Here is a 19781-nt window from a genome sequence, read left to right as displayed (position 1 = left end):
AAAGCTGCTGCAGGACCGATTACTCTGTCTGGACGTGCGTAAATATCACCAGGCCCGCCTCGCTTGTCTTAACCACCTGTGACAACGCAGCGCGTGCAGTCACTTTGTGTAAATCCCCAGGTACTACTAAAGATAACAAGACACTTTCTGCTGCTATTCATTGAAAACACCTTTTGATAGAAGTGCTCGGACAATTTGTTTTGTGTGCTTCTTTTCAGACATAATTTCTGAGTGAGTGTGTGCGTGGGTTCTTTGTGTGTGTTTACTCTCAGCATGTATTGACTTTGAGAAACAGCTGCTCTTGTAATGATACTAGTGTGTCTGTGCTTGAACTGCATTCACCTTTGTGAGTCCTTTGTGTCTTCTCCAATAATGTTAATCTATTGTGTGTGTGTGTGTGTGTGTGTGTGTGTGTGTGTGTGTGTGTGTGTGTGTGTGTGTGTGTGTGTGTGTGTGCGTGTGTGTGTTTTTCCGTGCGTGTGCATGAATATTTACCCAGTGCCATCACCCTGGACAACACGCTGGTCATCCTGTCCACCGTGGCCCCCGATGCGGGACGTTACTACGCCCAGGCCGTCAATGATAAGAATGGGGAGAACAAAACCAGTCACCCCATCACACTGGCAGTGGAGGGTAAGTACACACACACACACACACACACACACACATCACGGGCAGATTGTTTGTGTCATCAGCAGATTGCAGCAGGTAGTTGCAAATTAAAAAAATATATTTTTCAGGTGAACACAATTCAGCACAACCGCCTCACAACAGGTGTGTGAGCTTGAAGACGTTCGACACAGACAAAGCGCCCTCTGCTGGCCCGCCCACTCACCTTATCGCTCCTGTCTGCCGCACTCGACGCCCTTCACAGTTGCGTGTTACAGTCACGACGTGCGCGCGGGATCCCGTGAAGTGGACCTTCGGGTTTAAACGCGGCCTCACAAAAAGCCGAGTGTACGAAAAATGAGCGCACGCGTCGAATCAGAAGGTCGGCCTTGTGGATGCTCACGACTTCAAAAGAAAGCTCGGTGTTGCTCGAGGCGGCCCATCGTCGGCGTCGAGCTGAACGTGACGCTGGCACGTCCTCCCACGTATTCCCACCTTCGCGCATCAGAACAAAGCCGCTGAAATTCTCCCACTTACTGGTACTTACTTTCATCTAGATAAAGAAAGTCTCTCTCACCACCAGCCACTTTGAGGAGCCACTAACTGGCTCTGGAGTGGATATTTGTGATTATGCTTCGCAGGCTTTGATAAGAAATATCCCTGAATATTTTTAGGATTCACATTATTTATCTAACTGGGGGGCTTTGACTCGTCGTATGAGGATTTTAACCTTCTGCCATGCCGAGCTGCACGTTTTTAATACCAGCTTCTCGCTCTCTCCGGCATCTGCTCATCATATTGTTAATACAGTGTTTACTATTCAGTGCTCAATACCCATGGCACAGCAATCTGTGGGGACCAGATACCCATGAATATCACTTATCTGACCTTGCATATCACACAGCCGTAGTTTGCATCTGAAAGTCAATAAGCTCTCCTCAGCCGCATTTGTTTGTAATATTTAGCAGTTTTTGTGCTGGAAAGACCAAAATATGCAGTAGAGGGAGTGAGTGAAGTTCCGAGGGAAGCATATTAATGAGACAGAGTCTAATTGTCCAAAGCAAACGGACGTCTGCTTACTCAAAGTGGGCAAATGTTTCACGTTTTATTTGATTTTTCAGTGAAATTCACTGCAGCTGACTCGGGTCTAAAATTGTCTTCGGACAGAGACCGATGTAAACAATATGGTGACATTAGTTAGAAATTGCTATTCAGGTCACCGTGTTGTTCAGTTCTCCCATTTAATTAGAAGATTACACACTTGAGGTATTCTCAATGAGAGTTCATGAACTGCAATACATGAATGAGTCTCTGAAAATATAAATTGTTTGACTAATGGATTCGCATTTTTCATTTTGTCATTGGCAAACATAGACAACATTCTCCGCCAACTACTAAGGAATTCATTTAAATTGACCCAAGTGTTTATTTTGTATATTTACATTTGATAAACCGGGAAAAAAAGATTAAGTACTTAATTTGAAGGGGACCATCAACAGTCAACTCAAATTACAGTCAACTCAAATTACGCATGATTATTATAATTATTATTACCGTATGTGCTGTTGATGCCAATACCAGTGTCCTACTTTATTGTGTTCTTGCTCTTCTTGGTAGAAGATTAAACATTACTGCTGATGCAGTTCTTCTTCTTCACTCTCCATCAATCACGTCACCTCTGTGTCTATTTCTTCGCCACTACAATACAACGGACCAGGAGCTCAGAGATCACAAGACCAACACCAGTCAAACGGTCCACATAATCCCACTAAAGTCTTAGGAGAAGAAAATTGCATAAATCACGCTGGTAATCTTCAATTTTAGCCTCTAAATTCTGACAGATTTTCTTCTGACGGCTTGATAACAAGCTGTTCTAAGCAAATTAATAATAGTGTCAATAATGTCCTCAAAATTATGCTTTTTTATATTTACTTCAGCGATTTTATCAATCATTTGCCTCTGAATATTTTCTTTTTTTCTCCCAGTAAACATGACTTAGCATTTCAGGGTCAGCGTGAACCGCTCCCCCTGTTTTATACACTCGCTGCTTACCGATTATCTTCAATGTGTTTAGATATGCTTTGAGGTCATTTCAAATATTTTCCTTTTCAAACATTGTATCTGCATTCTTTAAATGTGAAAGCAAAATGTCAACGGCAGGTATTTTGACATTCTAACTTTGTTCTTCTTTTCCTTTCTGGCCTGCTTGTGTATGAATCCGTAGAACTGTTTCTGGATCAGCTGAAACAAATACTTTTAACATTGTTAGTGTCCTTTTCCTCCACTCAAGTCTATCCTTTACATTCGTTTATCAATGCAAAGCTCAGTTGTGGCATAAACAATAGGTTTTGCTATAGGAGCCCCACAAAACAATGTAACTTTACGTGGTTTATCGTACCAAACTCTTTTCTTTTTATTATTCTAATGCAGTTTGAATTTATTTAAAACCATTCAGCAGGAATATCGACCAAAGCGAACGAATGGGGAGCGAGACAGCAATAACCCGGCCGCGGAAGCTTTTGTCATTACGCTGCTAAAATCCCAAATAAATGGGTCTTGAACAGGTGTGATTTACAACAGCGCTGGCACAAAATAACAGCAATGATAATAAAAAGTTGATTAGGGGCCCTATTAACCTGGGGCCGGCCCTGAGAAACACTCACCGCGCACAAATGGGGGAACACAAACTTACGTGCACCCAGAACACACACCATAAATATCCTGTAAACGTGCGATCACTCAAACACATACAAGCGCAAGGGCCCCCGAAGCCGTACTCTGGGGGGTGGGGGATGAGATCAGATTCAAAGAGAGATCACTGATTGAGGGCAGTGAATCGATGGTTGGCTGGAGGCGCCGTGAAACCCGTGAGTGATGGTGCTGCATTTAATCGCCTTTTGTGTTTGTCTCAATTATGCTACATAATGGCTTCTAACACCTGGGCTAACACTGTGCTCGGGAAATGCTGTGTGCACTAGAAAGAGGATCTAAAGCAAAGCCGGAGGTGTTAATAGTCGGCGACAGCATGCAGGTGATAGCGACAGACAGTCGGTCTCTAATCTCAGTTCTCTACATCGGACAGATGCACATGTTCAAGTTCGGATTTGCAAATGGTTCCTGGTTTTGTTTCACTTCCCTTTTTTTTGTGTTTCCCGTAGACGTTGGAGGACCCGCGGACCCCATTGCCCCCTCCATCATCGTCCCCCCCAAGAACACCAGTGTAACCATGGGGAGGAACGAAGCCATCATGGAGTGTGTTGCTAATGCAAGGTACCGTTTTAACACAGGCGCGAATGGATGCACACGCATAGAACCACTATCGAAGCGCCTTCCATCACCTCCACATTTTGTGATTCAAATGAAACTTGAAACCTTTTGTTTGAACATGATCGAAAACTATTTTATACGTTTCTCATTTTGTACCTCTTTATTCTTCTCTTTGATTCAAGGCTTCCTTCCTTCTGTTACGCCTATCTTGCACAATCGCTGTCCTGAATTCTAACTATTATCTACGATTCAAAGACTCAATCAGGAAGACAGATGCATCCCATTGCTCCATCAATGCTCCTTGAAATAGAATATAAATCTGTATTAAAAACCAAAACTGCGCTCCCTATCTCATTTTTTTTTTGCTCCTTTTCATCTTTTTTTCTCTTTCAGACCCCTTATCAAAATGAGTATTACTTGGAGGAAAAACGGGGCAGTGGTCAGTACAGGGATCCGAGATTTTGGTCGTAGATTGGTCATCAGTATGCCAGCAGTCACTGACAGCGGCTACTATGAGTGCGAAGCGTCCCTCCGCAGTAGCAGCTTCCCCTCAGTCACTGCCGGGGCATTCCTGCACGTCCTAGGTAAATAACCCACAGCTTTCATTTTAAACCTGCACAGATAAACTGAGTCCACACTATCTGAATATTGCATCAGCATGTTGGAGAGAATGTTTTGTTGCCATTTTATACTTCAGTAATTGAGTTGATGCTTTTATCTGGAGGGTTGCGAATGTTAGCTCAACAGAGAAGGGTCAAGATAAAAAAGCATGGATGATTTGTGAAGTTGTTCTTAGGGGCTTTAATGCTGCAATGTTTGCTTCTTTTTCTTGTTTGAAACAGAATATCCTCTGCTCATAAAAGAGCCGCCAACTCACATCAGTGCAGAGATGGAGAAGGTGGTGGATATTCCCTGTCAGGCAAGAGGTCAGACCATGCCGTTTGTTTTCAAAAGTGTGCTATTGCAGTTTGGGAAAGAGAAAGAAAGAAAAGTAAAAAATAAGAAAAAGCGTCACGGTCACGAGGGAATCAAATAATCCTCTCCTTCCTCTGCAGGCACGCCGCAGCCAGACATCGTGTGGTATAAAGACGCAGTGCCCATCAGCCCGGTGAAGATCCCCAGGTACAGGGTGTTGGTGGGAGGCAGCCTGCAGATCAACGGCCTCCTGCCTGATGACACGGGGATGTTTCAGTGCTTCGCCCGCAATCTCGCAGGAGAGATCCAGACCAACACCTACCTCGCTGTTACCAGTACGTTCCCGTGAAAAGATTTCAAAGCTATCTGCACGGCGGCCGCTTAATTCTGCGCATCTTTCCCCTCTCAGCTCCCTCCCCTTTTTTTTTTTTTTATTCTTAAATCCGCTCCTCTGTTCTCCTCTCTAATCCTCTTTTCTCCCCCGTCTCTCTGTTTTTCCTCCTACACCCATCTATCTTTACATCTCCTCACATTGACAGAATTGTCTGCTCGGATGCTCGGCCAACTATCGGCTATTTTTGAATCAGAGAACGTTCAGCAGAGGCAGAGAAATGGATGCGGGCTGTCAGGTCCTCAGCGCTGTCCCTGACAACGAGACCTGACAGCCGCCCCTTTTTTTGTCAAGTTCATTAAGCTCTCAGCCAGCGTCGGCTTTATTAGGGAGAAAGCTGTTTATGTCTCTCATTATCACCCCTGTCTCACCAGAATTTCTTTTCCCCGCGTGCGTTTGTGCGTGCGGCCGACCCCTACCCTGTCAGGTATCGCCCCCAACATCACCTCTGGCCCCTCCGACAGCGCCGTGATTGACAGCATGTCAGTCATTCTGCATTGTGAGACCTCGGGAGCGCCGCGGCCAGCCATCACCTGGCAGAAAGGTGGGTGGGCTAAAAGCATCGGGGTTCTGCGGCGGGGCTGCTCATTACGCCGCATTTGGATTTTTCAAAGTAGATGAGAATAATGAAAATACGGTACTTTTGCTGCTTTTCTCCTGATACCATAATGTCTTTTTCCCGTTACCCTTCTTTTATCCCGTGCCGTCAATCACTCCCACCCTTTTGCCTGCAGGGGAACGTGTCTTGGCCAGTGGCTCGGTCCAGCTGCCCAGGTTCACCCTGCTGGAGTCGGGCAGCCTGCTAATCAGTCCCTCTCACCTGTCTGACGCCGGTACCTACACCTGCATGGCCAGTAACTCCAGGGGCATCGATGAAGCTTCATCCGACCTAGTTGTCTGGGGTAAGCGTATCAGAAACGGAGCATAGTCTCTGCACATCGCTCATATACCCACGTCTCCTCATTTTCTAAACCTGTGCAGCGATGTAAAAATAAATAAAAAAAGAAGCAGCTTCTTTTAATCCATGACTTATTTGCTCGTAGATGCAGTAAACACGTGGTTGCTGAAGGTCATTGACGGCATCGTGTGAATATAAAGTCTAATGACTCATTCGTGTGCTCTTTCTGCGCGTAAATCCACGTATCATTCCATGAAAGCCTTCCAAGCTCCGCCCGTTGCTGGTGCGGTGTGATTCACCCAGCGAGTGAAAGTCGTCCAGCAAACTCTGTTCAATCCGCTGTTCAAACAAGGCCGCTGAGTGTGTGTGTGTGTGTGTGTGTGTGTGTGTGTGTGTGTCCGCAGCGCGTACTCGCATCACTAAGCCACCGCAAGACCAAAGTGTCATCAAAGGGACGAAGGCCGTCCTGACCTGCGGTGTGACCCACGACCCAAGTGTCATCGTGAGGTAATGACCATGTTGACCACTTCTTTTGTCTTCACTTTTTTTGTTTTTGTTTTCAAACAACATGCAATCCCCCCCCATCCCCGCCCCTGTTTTCTTTTGCCATGTCGTCCGAGTTCAGAAAACCAGCTCGTAAAATGAATGTTGTACTTAATTAGTTTATTAAATCTGCAAGTGCTCTCGTGGTGTTTATCTTCCCATACGACGTCCTATGGGAAGACTTTGAAAGTCTTACAGTGTGATTTGAAATTAGTCCATCACTTCTCCTCATTCGTTCGGCGTTTGATCAGGACGGAGCGCGTGCACGTGCGCCTGTCTCGGAGGGGGTGAAGCGATGTCTGTGGAGCCCGGTGATTAGAGTGCCTGTCACCTGTGGGCCCACGGCATTGATCAGATCGTGGGGTAAACAGTCGAATATGTAAACAGAGTAATAACTTCAGACAGTGCCTTTAATTAAACGCAACACAGAGGAGATTAGCTTCAAAGCCTGAACAGTTGCAATTAATCATGGGTGTGTGTGTGTGGGGGGGGGGGGGGGGGGGGTCCTGGAGTCTGTATTTGTATGAGTGAGAGAAGGGGAGGGGTTTGGGGGGGTCTCATTCATGTCGAGGAGAGAAATGCATGCAGAGGTCTCCGTACTGTATGTGTGTGACAGAGAGAGAGATGGTTTTAAGATTCAAATCCTTCACCCTTAAGCCTCACAGGGCTTTTCATTGGTGTCAGCGCCTTCTGTGTTTCGCCGTACGAACTGACACAAAACAAGCAGATTCTACTTGTCACAACTCTGAGATGCAGCGTGTTAAAGTATGATTGCGCGAGCGTGCAAAACCGCTCTCACAAGCGCCGCGTGCGTACCTACAGGCACGTGTGGGAGAAGAGCGGCTCCGTGATTGACGTGAGCACGTCCCCTCGCCTGCGGCTGGATCCCGACGGGACGCTGCACATCTCCCAAACGTGGTCGGGTGACATCGGAACATACACCTGCAGGGTGACCTCAGTGGGAGGCAACGACTCCCGCAACGCCCACCTCAGAGTCAGGTCTGCACACTTGCCTTTCATCTGCCTTATCTTGCTGTTTTATTTATTTTTTATTTTTTTATTTTTTTTCTCATATTTATGCCTGACCGGGACATGATGGATGGATGTTTTCCCCACTGTTGTTTTTTATCGCTGCACTTCTATCTAATCCATCAAATTCTCTGATATTTACAAGGCGAGGCTCTCGGCTTGGTTGTTTAATGCTGTTATTTGCTGCCTTTCTTGTCTGATTTCTCTTTATCTCTTTGTCTCTCCCGCGTACACACACACACACACACACATGCAAATAAACAGGCAACTGCCCCATGCTCCAGAAAACCCAATAGCAGTTCTGAGCACAACGGAGAAAAGGGCCATCAACCTCACATGGGCACAGGCCTTCGACGGGAACAGCCCCTTGATCCGCTACATCCTCGAGGTCTCAGAGAACAGTGAGTGGTTCGGGCTGATTTTCCGTCGGCAACAGCGTCCCCCACTTACTGTGCATGTGGCTGGAAAAAAACGATATTTTCTCTTTGTATACTCATTCGCCGGCCATTTTATTCGATTACATTTCCATTGTGTCCCTAAAATTGTCCGCTTCGTCCGCTCTTACTCTCTGCAATGAGCACAACTCAATTGCCTCGCCTAAACGTTTCTTTATTTTTTTCTTTTTACGAATGATCAGTGGAACCAAATTTGTCAACGCCCAATGCGCTCGTCTCTCGCTCTCGCAGAATTGTTCAGCCATTTTTCATCGTAGCTCAGGCTCACTGAGAAGATGACAACTCATTAAGGGGAAAATGAAACCGAGAATGCAGATGGGATCTGCTTTTTGGATAATTGAATTTCAATCTCATATTTAGCGGGAGTGTTCAAAATAAATGACTTTGCTTTTTATCAGTTGCTGCAATATTATTAGTGAAAATAAAACAGCCGTGTGCCATTATAGTGAGGAATAACATTTGAATTAGAGTTTTTGTCATTTTTCCTCCACATCTTTCTCCCGGGGTAATTTGCCCCAAACTCGCTGCAGCGCTGTTGTTTATTTGTGCGTCTTGTCCTCCCCAGATGCCCCTTGGACGGTGCTTCTGGCCAACATCGAACCAGAGTCTGCTGGCGTCACTGTTGGGGGCCTCATCCCAGCGCGCTCGTACCAGTTCCGTCTGTGTGCCGTCAACGACGTGGGCAGGGGCCAGTTCAGCAAAGAGACTGACCGGTGGGTACCGAGCTTCGCTGTTCTGCATCTGCTGAATATTAAAAATGCTGCTGACATTCTGCACAAACTCTGTGTGTATGCCGCTTATTAAACGCGTCGCACCGCAGATGTGGGACAACCCGTGCTTCTCCCTCGTCTTTTAACGGGAATGATTATTTCTTTAAACTGCACATGTTGGTCTTCACTCCCGTGGGACTGCCAGCTTTGGGACGGGCCTCTTATTCAAGATTAAGATTTTTTAAGTGTGAATGAGCTGAAATGGCGCTTTGCGAAGACAGGATGGGTGTGCTGACCCATCTTCGCTCTCCCTCCCATTGAAGCGCTTTGCCCGTTCGGCATTGTGGATTATAGAGGCTTGAAAGAGGCAGAGCTTCACACGGACTCAATTCACAAGTGGATTCTCTTGATTATCACGACAAAAGCGGTCAAGCGCCGACCACCCCCCCCCTTCCTACTCACACACAGACACTAATGCGAAGACTCACCCACACATACCAAATTCTGACCTGGTCCACATCAGCACAACCCATTTGCTGCGTGTCATTCCTGCAGCAAAGAACTCCCTGAAAAGCCATCACTACCCGTCAAACGCCGTTTGTACCACACACCCATTTAACTGAGCTCCTGTGTGGAGGCACCCAGACAAGAGTGCACCACAGGAGGGTGACTGAGCGTCGGTGATAGTGCGGGGGGTTTTGGGGGTGGGGGGGGTTTCTTAGGGATCTCTCGGGCACACCTCTTTGATCCTAAACACGCCGCTTCATCTCCTCCAGAGCAGTGCTCCGGTGCACTGGAAAGAAATCAAGATGTCATCTTAAATTGGCTTAAGGGAAAAAGTCTGCCTGGATCTATCGTTCTTGTTCTTTTATATCTTCCTTTCAAACCGTCTCTCTATTGTGCTGCTCCTTTTTTACCCAGGCCTATTTGATCCTTGTCGTGACATAGCAAGATGTCCCTCTGCGGACAGTTTTATGAGAATATGCTTGGGACAAAGACACTGCCGCACTTATCCCCGCTTTCCTTTATGGTGCGAAAAGCAGCCGTTATTATGATTTGATGATGAAATGTGCAGTAACTCTTGATAATTAATGCATGTTCTCACTATTTGGCTCTTCTTTCACCTCCCTTTGCCTTTTCCTTTCCTTGCTGCTGCAGACTAACTCTCCCCGAGGAGCCTCCCAGTGCCCCCCCTCAGACAGTCATTGCAAGTGGCCGCACCAATCAGTCCATCATGATCCAATGGCAGCCACCGCCGGAGAGCCATCAAAACGGGCCACTCCAGGGCTACATCATCAGGTAAGAAGACCGTGATAGACGGCATCATTTCTTTTTCAGGGATACGATGCCTGTCAGGGCCAATGGCATTCAAACGTGAATGCAAACTGTTATGTCAGGTCCTTTTTCTTTCTCCCCGGTTTTCTTCATTCCCGCTAACACCACTGCAATGGACTCATTTGCGCCAATTAAATACCCTCGCAGCCATTCAAATGTTTTTTTTAGTAACACTCTTCTTTGTGTCCTCTTCTCCTTTGCCGATGTCTCTTCGGAGAACCTGTGTTCTAATGTAATTACGGCTTGTTCTCGTGTCTATTTGTCCCTCCTCCCCTCTTCTACCGATAACTCCCTCGGCCGCCAGGTACTGTCTGTCGGGGCTTCCCGTGGATTGTCAGATGAAAAACATCACCAACCCAGACCAGACCAGCCTACTCCTGGAGGACCTCATCATCTGGACCAACTATGAGATCGAGGTGGCCGCCTATAACGGAGCAGGCCTGGGCACCTACAGCCATAAAGTCACTGAATGGACACTGCAAGGGGGTGAGGGGAGCACAGGCTTTGTGTTTGCATCCAGGCAGCAGTCTGTAGTTTTCTTTGATTACCAGAGGCTTTATTTAGTTCTACAAACCAGCATCATCATATTAGTCCCCTGGCTAGTGTGAAGCCTGCGGCCTGAAACATGAAGGATTGTTTTTTATAATCATCTATTTTGAGCAATCAAATTAAGAGGAGTAAGAGCCAAGGTTTTTTTTTTTTGTACAGGAGGCTTTTTTTTCCTTTGCCAATATTGAAAAGGTGATTCACACACGTTGGTAAGAAGATTAAAGCAGATTTCCTTGCTTTTAGGGGAATGTAAAATACATGGCTGTGTAAGTGTTATTTGCCACCCAGCACTGCGGTTTTATGTCGGTAATTTCTCACTAAGTGCCGCAGTATTGTAGAACAAATTGCGTGCAGACGTGAGCCAATAGCTTCATCGGAGCATTTCTCTAAAAGTCAAGCCGCACTTTTACCGTGGTTCAGATTACTTTTATTTTGTAGATTCTGATAGTATCAACTATTTTGGGAGGGTTAGAGTAAAATGTGTTTGTATTGACCACCTGGAACCGTAGTACTTTCTCACCAGACCTATAATTGATTCTGCACATTACCAGGTGATGATGTACGTCATGATGTACTGTTCGATGTTGCTAAAGGGAAAATTCCTTGATGTAATTACAACACAATACAGTGAACTTTCCCCGGTGTCATGCCGCTATAATTCTGTTACGCCCAGTGATTCCCCCAACTTAACTTACGTTCCTCGTTTTTTGGGAGGCCATGCCAAACTTAAGAGGATGAGGATTCAATCAGTAACTGTAAACTTGCACCAAGCCAAATCTAAGATTATTTAGATTTCAGACTAAAATGTAAATTCATTACAAAAGTGTAGCTGCTCCAAGACTTTAACCATCACTCAAAAGAAGATATTGCTCTCAGTTTGGATATGCACCGCTGGCTTCCAGTTGGATTTTAAATTCCTTTATCTTGTATGTAAAGCTTTGAAAGGCTTAACACAATCAAATATCTGTAAATCCTTGACATGTTAAATCCACTCCGTGGACAGAGATTTTCTACACCAGACTCGCTAAATATTCTCAAGAGCAGTCATAAGAAAATTGGTAGTGTTCCATTTAATATATTCTGCTCCACTTCAGGCCGGATGCATTTATTAGAGCGGGCGAATCAGCAGGTGTTTGGATTTCATTAGTTAAGCATTATTGTTAAATCTTGGAAACGTCTGTGTATTTTAAATGGTGCCAGAGTATTCATCAAATTAATGAGCAGGTTTGGTTCAACAGCAAATACACAAATGTACTGCTTTAGTAAAGAAACACAAGATTGCTGTCTTTAATAAGCAAAAAACACAACGTTTTATTTTTCTAAATATTTTTTTCGTCAGTGAGCAGCAAAGTGAACAAGGAACATGTGCTTTTTTAGCTCAGCTCTCATTAATGGGATGTTTCCGTCACTCACTCCGATAAAGGCTCAAGAGCAGATCATGATGTGCATTTAAATACGCTCAAAGGAAATTGAGGGTAGCGCGGGGGTATGACGCCCGATACTGGGTTTCCGGTCTGGCACCAGAACCGCATGGTAATTTCAAACAAATTGCCGCAGGCTTCACCTGGAAGCCGCCTGAGGCTACCGCTCTCACACCCGCTTTGATTGGCACGGTCTTTCCTCCCCGAATGAGCCCAAATTAAGGAGATCGCTTCAGGATGCTTCTCACGCTCTAAACGAGGCTCATCCAAAAGTGCCTCTTGTTCTTTTTTGTTATGTTTTATTTCTTTCTTGCTCTCACACTATTCTCACTTTTCCACCCTCTCCCATCTGGATCAGTGCCCACTGTGCCACCAGGAAACGTGCAAGCCGAGGCTGTCAACTCCACTACGGTGCGTTTTACCTGGAGTGCCCCGAGCCCTCAGTTTATCAATGGAATCAACCAGGGATATAAGGTGAGCAGCCCCTTTGTGTCAACTGGTGGACTCTAGCGGGCGGAGCTAGAGCAGGATTGTGGAGGCAAATTCTCATCTCGCAGTCTGAAAGATTGATTTGGTCAATCACGGGTGAATTTTCCAGCTGAGTTTTGATTAGACTTTTCACCTTTTTCACTAAAACCATCTCAGTACTGCTAAAGGTGCCCAATAACCCCGTCTCCCTTATTGCATTATTTCCAGCTGTTGGCATGGGAACCCAGTCGCGCAAACGAGGTCGCTGTGATAACAGTGCGTCCCAACTTCCAGGACAGCGTGCACGTTGGTTACATCTCTAGCCTTAAAAAGTTCACAGAGTACTACTCATCCGTGCTGTGCTTCACTACCCCCGGAGACGGCCCCCGGAGCCCACCTCAGCGACTACGCACCCATGAGGACAGTAAGTTCTCCCATTCGTTTGCAGATACACGTCAGGCTGTGGTTCAGTCCGCTTACTGCCTGTTTTATTATTTGTACAGCCCCTGGTGCCGTGGGACACCTGAGCTTCACTGATATCCTGGACACCTCACTAAAAGTCAGCTGGAAGGAGCCACAAGAGAAAAACGGTGTTCTCACAGGTAACCGTTAGAGATAATTATGTAACATTAACATGTCTTTGCGTCGGTCTCTGAGGCTACTGTGGACACTACTATTTGGAATCTGCCTCGTCGTCCAGGTTATCGCATCTCCTGGGAGGAGTTCAACAGGACCAATACTCGAGTCACCCATTATCTGCCCAACCTCACTCAGGAGTACAAGGTGACCGGGCTCACGGCTCTCACCACTTACACCATCCAGGTGGCGGCCATGACTGCCAAAGGCCAGGGACAGCTCTCTGCCTCCACTATTTCTTCTGGTGTACCACCAGGTGAGTGTTCAAATGTACGGAAGAGCTATTGGAATTGAGTGTCCTTCAGGCCGAAGGGACGAGCCATCAGTGTTGACGTAAAGCTCTGAACTCGGCAGGCTAAAAGGGAAGCCAACGTGCAATTGTCTGAAGCTGCAGTTTCTCAAATGGCCACTTGCTGCTGGCATAAAAAAAAACCTATCCCTTTCATTTCCAATTTTAAAATGGCCTCTAATGCAGAAATAAAGCCAAGGTTTAAAGCCAGCTGCTAAAAGGATGTTGGTCTCTGTAAATAATACGCCTGTGCATAAGTACTGTACAGGGGTGAACTCACCTTTAGTATCTGAGTGACAGGTGGCTGCATTCTTAGGTTGATAGTCACACCGAAATTGTAATTCCATCTGTTCTAAATCAATGCAATATGTGCTTCAAAGCCTTGGGCTTCCCCTAGGTTTACAACCTTAGAGGGTGTGGGGGGGGGCATATGACTTGGGGGGGGGGGGCACTGACGTGTTGGGACTGCCTGCAAAAAAAAAAGAATCGGCGGGAATTTTGATGGGGTTAGGGTCCCTGATGTAAAGTATATGGTAGAGGAAACATTGAGCTCTTCCAAAACATATGGCCAATATCACAAAGACTACATTTGTATTGTGTACAGTCTGTAGTAGCTGACTTGAGAGCATTCTTCCCAGATTTAGCGACTTTTGGACCCAGTGCTGCTCGCTACTTTCATTGTAAAAGAGTTGGATGTTGGCAGTTGGATGTTCCTTTTTAATCAATAGTACTCTTGCTAGCTTCTCAAGATTACAAACCCTAGCTTTAAGTAGAATCTAGCAGTGCTTTGCCTCTACTGAATGGGCAGAAAACAATGTATTATGACTCAACACAGCTTTATTCTGTCTTTTCTGCATTCCCTTTAACAGAGTTGCCAGGTCCTCCAACCAATTTAGCCATCTCCAACATCGGCCCTCGCTCCGTCACCCTGCAGTTTAAACCGGGTTATGATGGAAAGACATCCATTTCCCGCTGGCACGTCGAAGCCCAGGTATGACGCTTTGTATCTATTTTACTCCAGTCTGGGTTTTTCTTTTTACAAGTTGTTGAATATCTTCATCTTAATACATTATATATATTCTCTGTGCATTCCAGATTGGCATAATAGGAGAAAATGAAGAGTGGCTAATGGTCCATCAGCTGGCTAACGAACCCGATGCTAGATCGCTGGAGGTCCTGGACTTGAACCCCTATACTTTCTACAGGTAAGCATATGCTAACACATTCATGTAAACAGGTGCACATGCCTCTCAAAAAGCAAAGTTGATTAATCAGCTAAAACAATACATTTGTCACTGGTCATCCAGAGAAATGTTGGAATTATTGTATTTCTCTATTCAGAAGTAGTTCTTCTTCACAATTAGCTAGTTCCCCATTGGGTATTATTCAATTTTGAGCCAATCTGATGTTAAATAATCTAACCCCATATTACCAGCATTTCCACTAAGCACCCATTTTTGGATGATTTAATCACCATTAGCTGGTTTATTGCTTCTCCAGGTTCAGAATGCGTCAGGTAAACATCGTGGGCACCAGTCCTCCCAGTCAGCCCTCCAGGAAGATCGAGACCCTGCAGGCCCCTCCAGACATCTCCCCATCCAATGTCACCCTGCGCACGGCCAGTGAGACCAGCCTGTGGCTTCGCTGGGTGGTACGTCTTTTTGTTTTCCCGTTGGTGGATAATCCTGTTGGGATATTAATTGAGTAGAACATCGATAAGATAACCTTTGTTGAGTCAGATTAAGGCAATTTCTTTTCTTTTTTTTTAACTCTATAACGGTTGGCTTCAACTGAACTGACTCACAAGTGGGCGAACAGTGTGTGAATGATAGTTACGGCTTTTCATCAGCGTATGGATGGGTGTGAATGGGTGAATGATGACATGTAGTGGTCAGAAGACGAGTGGTCATACAGACCATTTACAAGTATCTCTTTTCATTAAAACCTTGCATAGTTCATTGTGTACAGTTTTAATAATTTTTGTTAATACATTTGTTTGTGTGCTCTGCACGCACTCCATCCTTGTTTGTTGCTGCTTCCTACGTCAGCACCAATATATTGTTTGCTACGACCTGTATTTATGCCTTTCAAGAACTAAAATGCCTGCTACAGGTTAGGATTGCAGAGTTATTGATTTAACAGATAAATGTGCAATTATTTGTAGACAGTGGAGTATCGCCACATTTTATTAAAACCACTTAGTATTAAGTGCCGAGAGAGCTTAGCTTTTTTTCCCCATATTAATGCCTCTTAGCAGTTGTAAACTAACTATGAAGTACAGCCTCTACTGCCTAATTGCTTCATTGTGCACTCAGTTATGATGTCATACTGTTTTTGCTTCGACTGGGGGGCTATAAACAAAAAACAAATCCTTTTAGCCTCTTCCAGAGTGGGAGTACAATGGGAATCCAGACCTCCTGGGCTACAGAGTCCAATACTCTAAAGCCGGGACTAAGGGGGGCGTTCTCTCCCACGTCATTATGGACCGACTGGAGAGGGAGTTCACTATCGAAGACCTGGAGGAGTGGACGGAGTATGTGGTCAGAGTTCAGGCCATCAATGGCATCGGCTCTGGGCCTTGGAGCCAGCCAGTCCACGGCAGGACCAGGGAGTCTGGTGAGGAAGGAAATATTCTCACACACATGCCAAACACATACGTGAAAAGGTGAAGTGTGCTAAGCTCCATTCCTATTTTCTAACCGTAGTACCCTCCAGCGGTCCCACCAACGTGTCAGCTTTTGCTACCACCTCCAGCAGCATCCTGGTGCGATGGGGGGAAGTGCCAGAGACCGACCGCAACGGACTCATCCTGGGGTACAAGGTCAGCGTTATCTCAGTGATCTCTGTTTCGGAATAATGTATACTAATATTGTGAATTATTTTGCAATATGAGAACAAAATAACAAAAAAAAACATTTTTTTGTATTTCAGGTTGTGTATAGGGAAAAGGACTCAGATAAGGCTCCCAACTTCTGGGAAGTGGAGGGAAACACCACCCACAGCGTCCAGTTAAGTGGTCTCGGCAAGTACGTCCTGTATGAGATCCAGGTCTTAGCCTTCACACGGATAGGAGACGGGAGGAGCAGCTCGCCGTCCATTTTGGAGAGGACCTTGGACGATGGTACAGATATCCATCTTGCCCACCAATTTTTGTTATCTTGAATTCTTTTTTATTTCAAAGTAAAGTAAAAAAAAAAAAACTTTGTTCATAAACAAAGGTTATAAAATGTTTTGCCCTATTCCACTGAATTAAAAATAATAATAATAATAATTCTAGCCTGATTTGTCGTTTTATACTTTTTATGAATGACAGTACCAGGCCCTCCAGTAGGCATCCTCTTCCCAGAGGTCAGAACCACCTCAGTGAGGCTCATCTGGCAACCTCCTGCACAGCCCAATGGCATTATCCTCGGTGAGTTTGCAACTTGACTTTCATCCATGACCTTGAGAAAAGGTATTTTGCTTTTCGTTTGTAATTTCCTTTGATTTTATGCTGCAGCCGACTTGTTCTCCCGTGACATAATATTGACATGAGGTTTTCTTTTTAGCCTATCAAATCACGTACAGGCGAAACTCTTCAAACAGCAACGCCGCCACCGTGGACGTGCTGAGTCCCAGCGCGCGGCAGTACACGGCGTCTGGGCTGAAACCAGAAATGGTTTATGTGTACCGCCTCACCGCTCAGACCCGAAAGGGTTGGGGTGAGGCCGCCGAGGCCTTGGTGGTGACCACGGAAAAGAGAGGTGAAATACCGCAGCTGTTTGAATTGTTCAACCCTAAATATTAAGTATGAGATGCTATGAATGTGTGTGTGTGTGTGTGTGTGTGTGTGTGTGTGTGTGTGCGCTCGCCCTTCAGCCCGACCCCAACCCACGAGTCGTCCCGTAGTGCCTCAAGAGGAGGTTCAGGCTCGCAGAGTGCTGTTGTCATGGGAACCGGGCAGCGATGGACTGTCGCCCGTTCGCTATTATACGGTCCAGTACCGAGAGCTGCCGGACAGCAACTGGACTGTCCACTCGGCGTCGGTCAGGCATGAGACACAGTCCTACATGGTGGACAGGTAAATGTGGAAGTCCACTTGTAAGCGTCTGCAGTCTTCAGTCAGAAAACCTGAATTTAGCAGGGCAGAATGTGCTGTACGTGATGTACATCTTTTTATATCTCTGAAGGTTAAAGCCTTTCACTTCATACCAGTTCCGTGTAAAGGCCACTAATGACATCGGAGACAGTGAATACAGCCAGGAGAGTGAGGCCATTACCACACTACAGGACGGTAAGGTTTTGCAGCAAAACACGTCACCATTCAGTCCGTATCCGCTGGTTCAGTTGTACAAGGACGCTTTTTTGATTGAATGAACGTGGCTTTACATTATTATTGTGACTTTGGATCATCACGTTGAATGCTCTACGTCTGTTTACTCTCAAGCTGTTCTCTGGCAGATTGTTTGAATTGTATAAATCACTCTGCTCAGCTGCGTTAGTTTTTTGTTTTTCTTCTCCAGCTCCAGACAAAGCCCCATCAATCCTGTCAGTTACACCTCACACCACCACATCTGTACTGGTCCGTTGGCAGGTACGCTGTTAAACTAAGCGATGTTAGAATGAATCCATGTTTGTCAAGCATTGGGCAATAAGCAGACCTATTCTCTTTGTAGCCTCCCTCTGAGGATCACATGAATGGTGTCCTGTTGGGGTTCAGGGTGAGGTACCGGGAGCTACACTACGACCGCCTACGCAGCTTCACTGTCCGCACAGTTAACAGTCCCTCCGCCAACTGGGCTGATCTCACTGGTAAGTTCCCTTTTTCACTGCCTACCCCTCCCCACCCAACCACGTCGGGTCAGTCTTGAATGCCCTTTCTTTTACGTCCATGTAAGTCAGCTAATAATGAATCTTTCCCCTTTGTTTCACCAACTCTGCCCATCCTTTATCCAAACTCCAGCTCCTTACAGCATCAGGAACCTGAGCGAATCCTCGCTCACCCAATATGAACTGGATAGTAAGTCTCATGACTCCCTTCCGTCCTTCTCCATCTGTTTGGGTGTCGTCTGTTCCATGCAAATATGGCATTTGTGTAGTGATTCACACTGTCTACGCTTTGCGCCATCCTCCCACTCCGCCTTATCCGCTGAGGGGAAGCCTCTGATTCTGAAGACGTGCATATGACTTGATTCTCTCAGAGCTGATGTGTCATAATTTCAGTAGGTTTCTTTCTTCATCATTCGCTGACAAATCTTCACCCGTGTTTCCGCAACAACACCATCTTTTCATCACTTTACCGCTTCGGTCTTCTTGTTCAGTTTGTGATGTCGTCTCGCCAACGGGGATCACTGCGACTGTGTGTCTCTCTGGAGTAACGTCTCTTTTGCTCTTTTATCTTAACTGTTCAATTACAATGCTGCTACGGCTCCTGTCCTCGCAGATTTGAGCAAACACAAACGCTACGAGATCCGTCTCAGTGTGTATAATGCCGTGGGAGAGGGTCCCAGCAGTGCACCACAGGAAGTGTTTGTTGGAGAGGCGGGTACGTTTCTTTGCGTCATGTGTTCTACTTACCTTTTCGACTTCACTTCTTGGATGTTAAAGTCAGTCACGGGGAACAGGTGTAAAATGTGATGGCTCTCTGCTGCGTTCTAGTCCCGACATCCCCTCCCCAAAATGTGGTGGTCCAGTCTTCAACAGCCACACAGCTGGATGTCACATGGGACCCTCCTCCTCTGGACGCTCAGAATGGGGATATACAGGGTTACAAGGTATCAAAAAATGTCCCTTTTTAGCCAAAAAAAATGGCCCTTTCTTATTTCTATATTTCTGTTGAAAGATTCTGAACTCCTTTTTTTTTAATTCTGTTTGCAGATCTATTTCTGGGAGTTTCAGCTGCAGAATGAAACGGAACGCCTGCGCACTCTTTTCCTGCCGGAGCTCGGGGTGAAGCTTAAAAACCTGACCGGCTACACCACGTACATGATGAGCGTGGCAGCCTTCAACGCTGCCGGGGACGGGCCCCGCTCCCTGCCCACCAGAGGGCGCACTCTGCAAGCGGGTGAGGGGTTCTAAATCCAGATGTGTTTTGAGGAGATCAAAGGGACTGATCAAAAGAGCAGGACACTTGTCTTGCCGCTAAAATATTCTACCGACGGCATGTCGGATTTCCTCCTGTGTCTGTCCCCCTTTGTCGTCTGCACAATGATATTCATTCTCAACAATGCTGCTCAAGTGCTTGTTTGGACTACTCAAAGTTGGCCTTCTCTCCCCTCACAGTAGGT

General features: G+C 46.0%; 1 protein-coding gene across 4 annotated transcripts in view; it reads left to right on the top strand.

The window, feature by feature from the left end:
* LOC120827901 (protein sidekick-2) overlaps positions 1-19781 on the top strand; it is a 72005-nt gene that overhangs the window by 43080 nt on the left and 9144 nt on the right. For all 4 annotated transcript variants that reach the window (XM_040191066.2, XM_040191068.2, XM_040191065.2 and 1 more), the window contains exons 5-37: positions 500-633; positions 3768-3879; positions 4270-4460; positions 4719-4802; positions 4932-5126; positions 5610-5726; positions 5917-6084; positions 6485-6587; positions 7446-7622; positions 7917-8053; positions 8673-8820; positions 9976-10116; positions 10457-10638; positions 12481-12596; positions 12819-13014; positions 13094-13192; positions 13291-13482; positions 14385-14506; positions 14611-14720; positions 15016-15166; positions 15894-16131; positions 16221-16336; positions 16447-16636; positions 16829-16927; positions 17064-17258; positions 17374-17575; positions 17685-17788; positions 18018-18088; positions 18171-18306; positions 18458-18514; positions 18938-19039; positions 19153-19268; positions 19372-19558. In XM_040191066.2, coding sequence (XP_040047000.2) covers positions 500-633; positions 3768-3879; positions 4270-4460; positions 4719-4802; positions 4932-5126; positions 5610-5726; positions 5917-6084; positions 6485-6587; positions 7446-7622; positions 7917-8053; positions 8673-8820; positions 9976-10116; positions 10457-10638; positions 12481-12596; positions 12819-13014; positions 13094-13192; positions 13291-13482; positions 14385-14506; positions 14611-14720; positions 15016-15166; positions 15894-16131; positions 16221-16336; positions 16447-16636; positions 16829-16927; positions 17064-17258; positions 17374-17575; positions 17685-17788; positions 18018-18088; positions 18171-18306; positions 18458-18514; positions 18938-19039; positions 19153-19268; positions 19372-19558 — 4688 coding nt within the window. The remainder of the gene's footprint in view (positions 1-499; positions 634-3767; positions 3880-4269; positions 4461-4718; positions 4803-4931; positions 5127-5609; positions 5727-5916; positions 6085-6484; positions 6588-7445; positions 7623-7916; positions 8054-8672; positions 8821-9975; positions 10117-10456; positions 10639-12480; positions 12597-12818; positions 13015-13093; positions 13193-13290; positions 13483-14384; positions 14507-14610; positions 14721-15015; positions 15167-15893; positions 16132-16220; positions 16337-16446; positions 16637-16828; positions 16928-17063; positions 17259-17373; positions 17576-17684; positions 17789-18017; positions 18089-18170; positions 18307-18457; positions 18515-18937; positions 19040-19152; positions 19269-19371; positions 19559-19781) is intronic.

Source organism: Gasterosteus aculeatus, chromosome 11 (genome assembly GCF_964276395.1).
Source record: "Gasterosteus aculeatus chromosome 11, fGasAcu3.hap1.1, whole genome shotgun sequence".
Lineage (NCBI taxonomy): Eukaryota > Metazoa > Chordata > Actinopteri > Perciformes > Gasterosteidae > Gasterosteus > Gasterosteus aculeatus.
The sequence above is the reverse complement of the archived record's forward strand: the minus strand, read 5'-3'. Positions and strand labels throughout refer to the sequence as shown.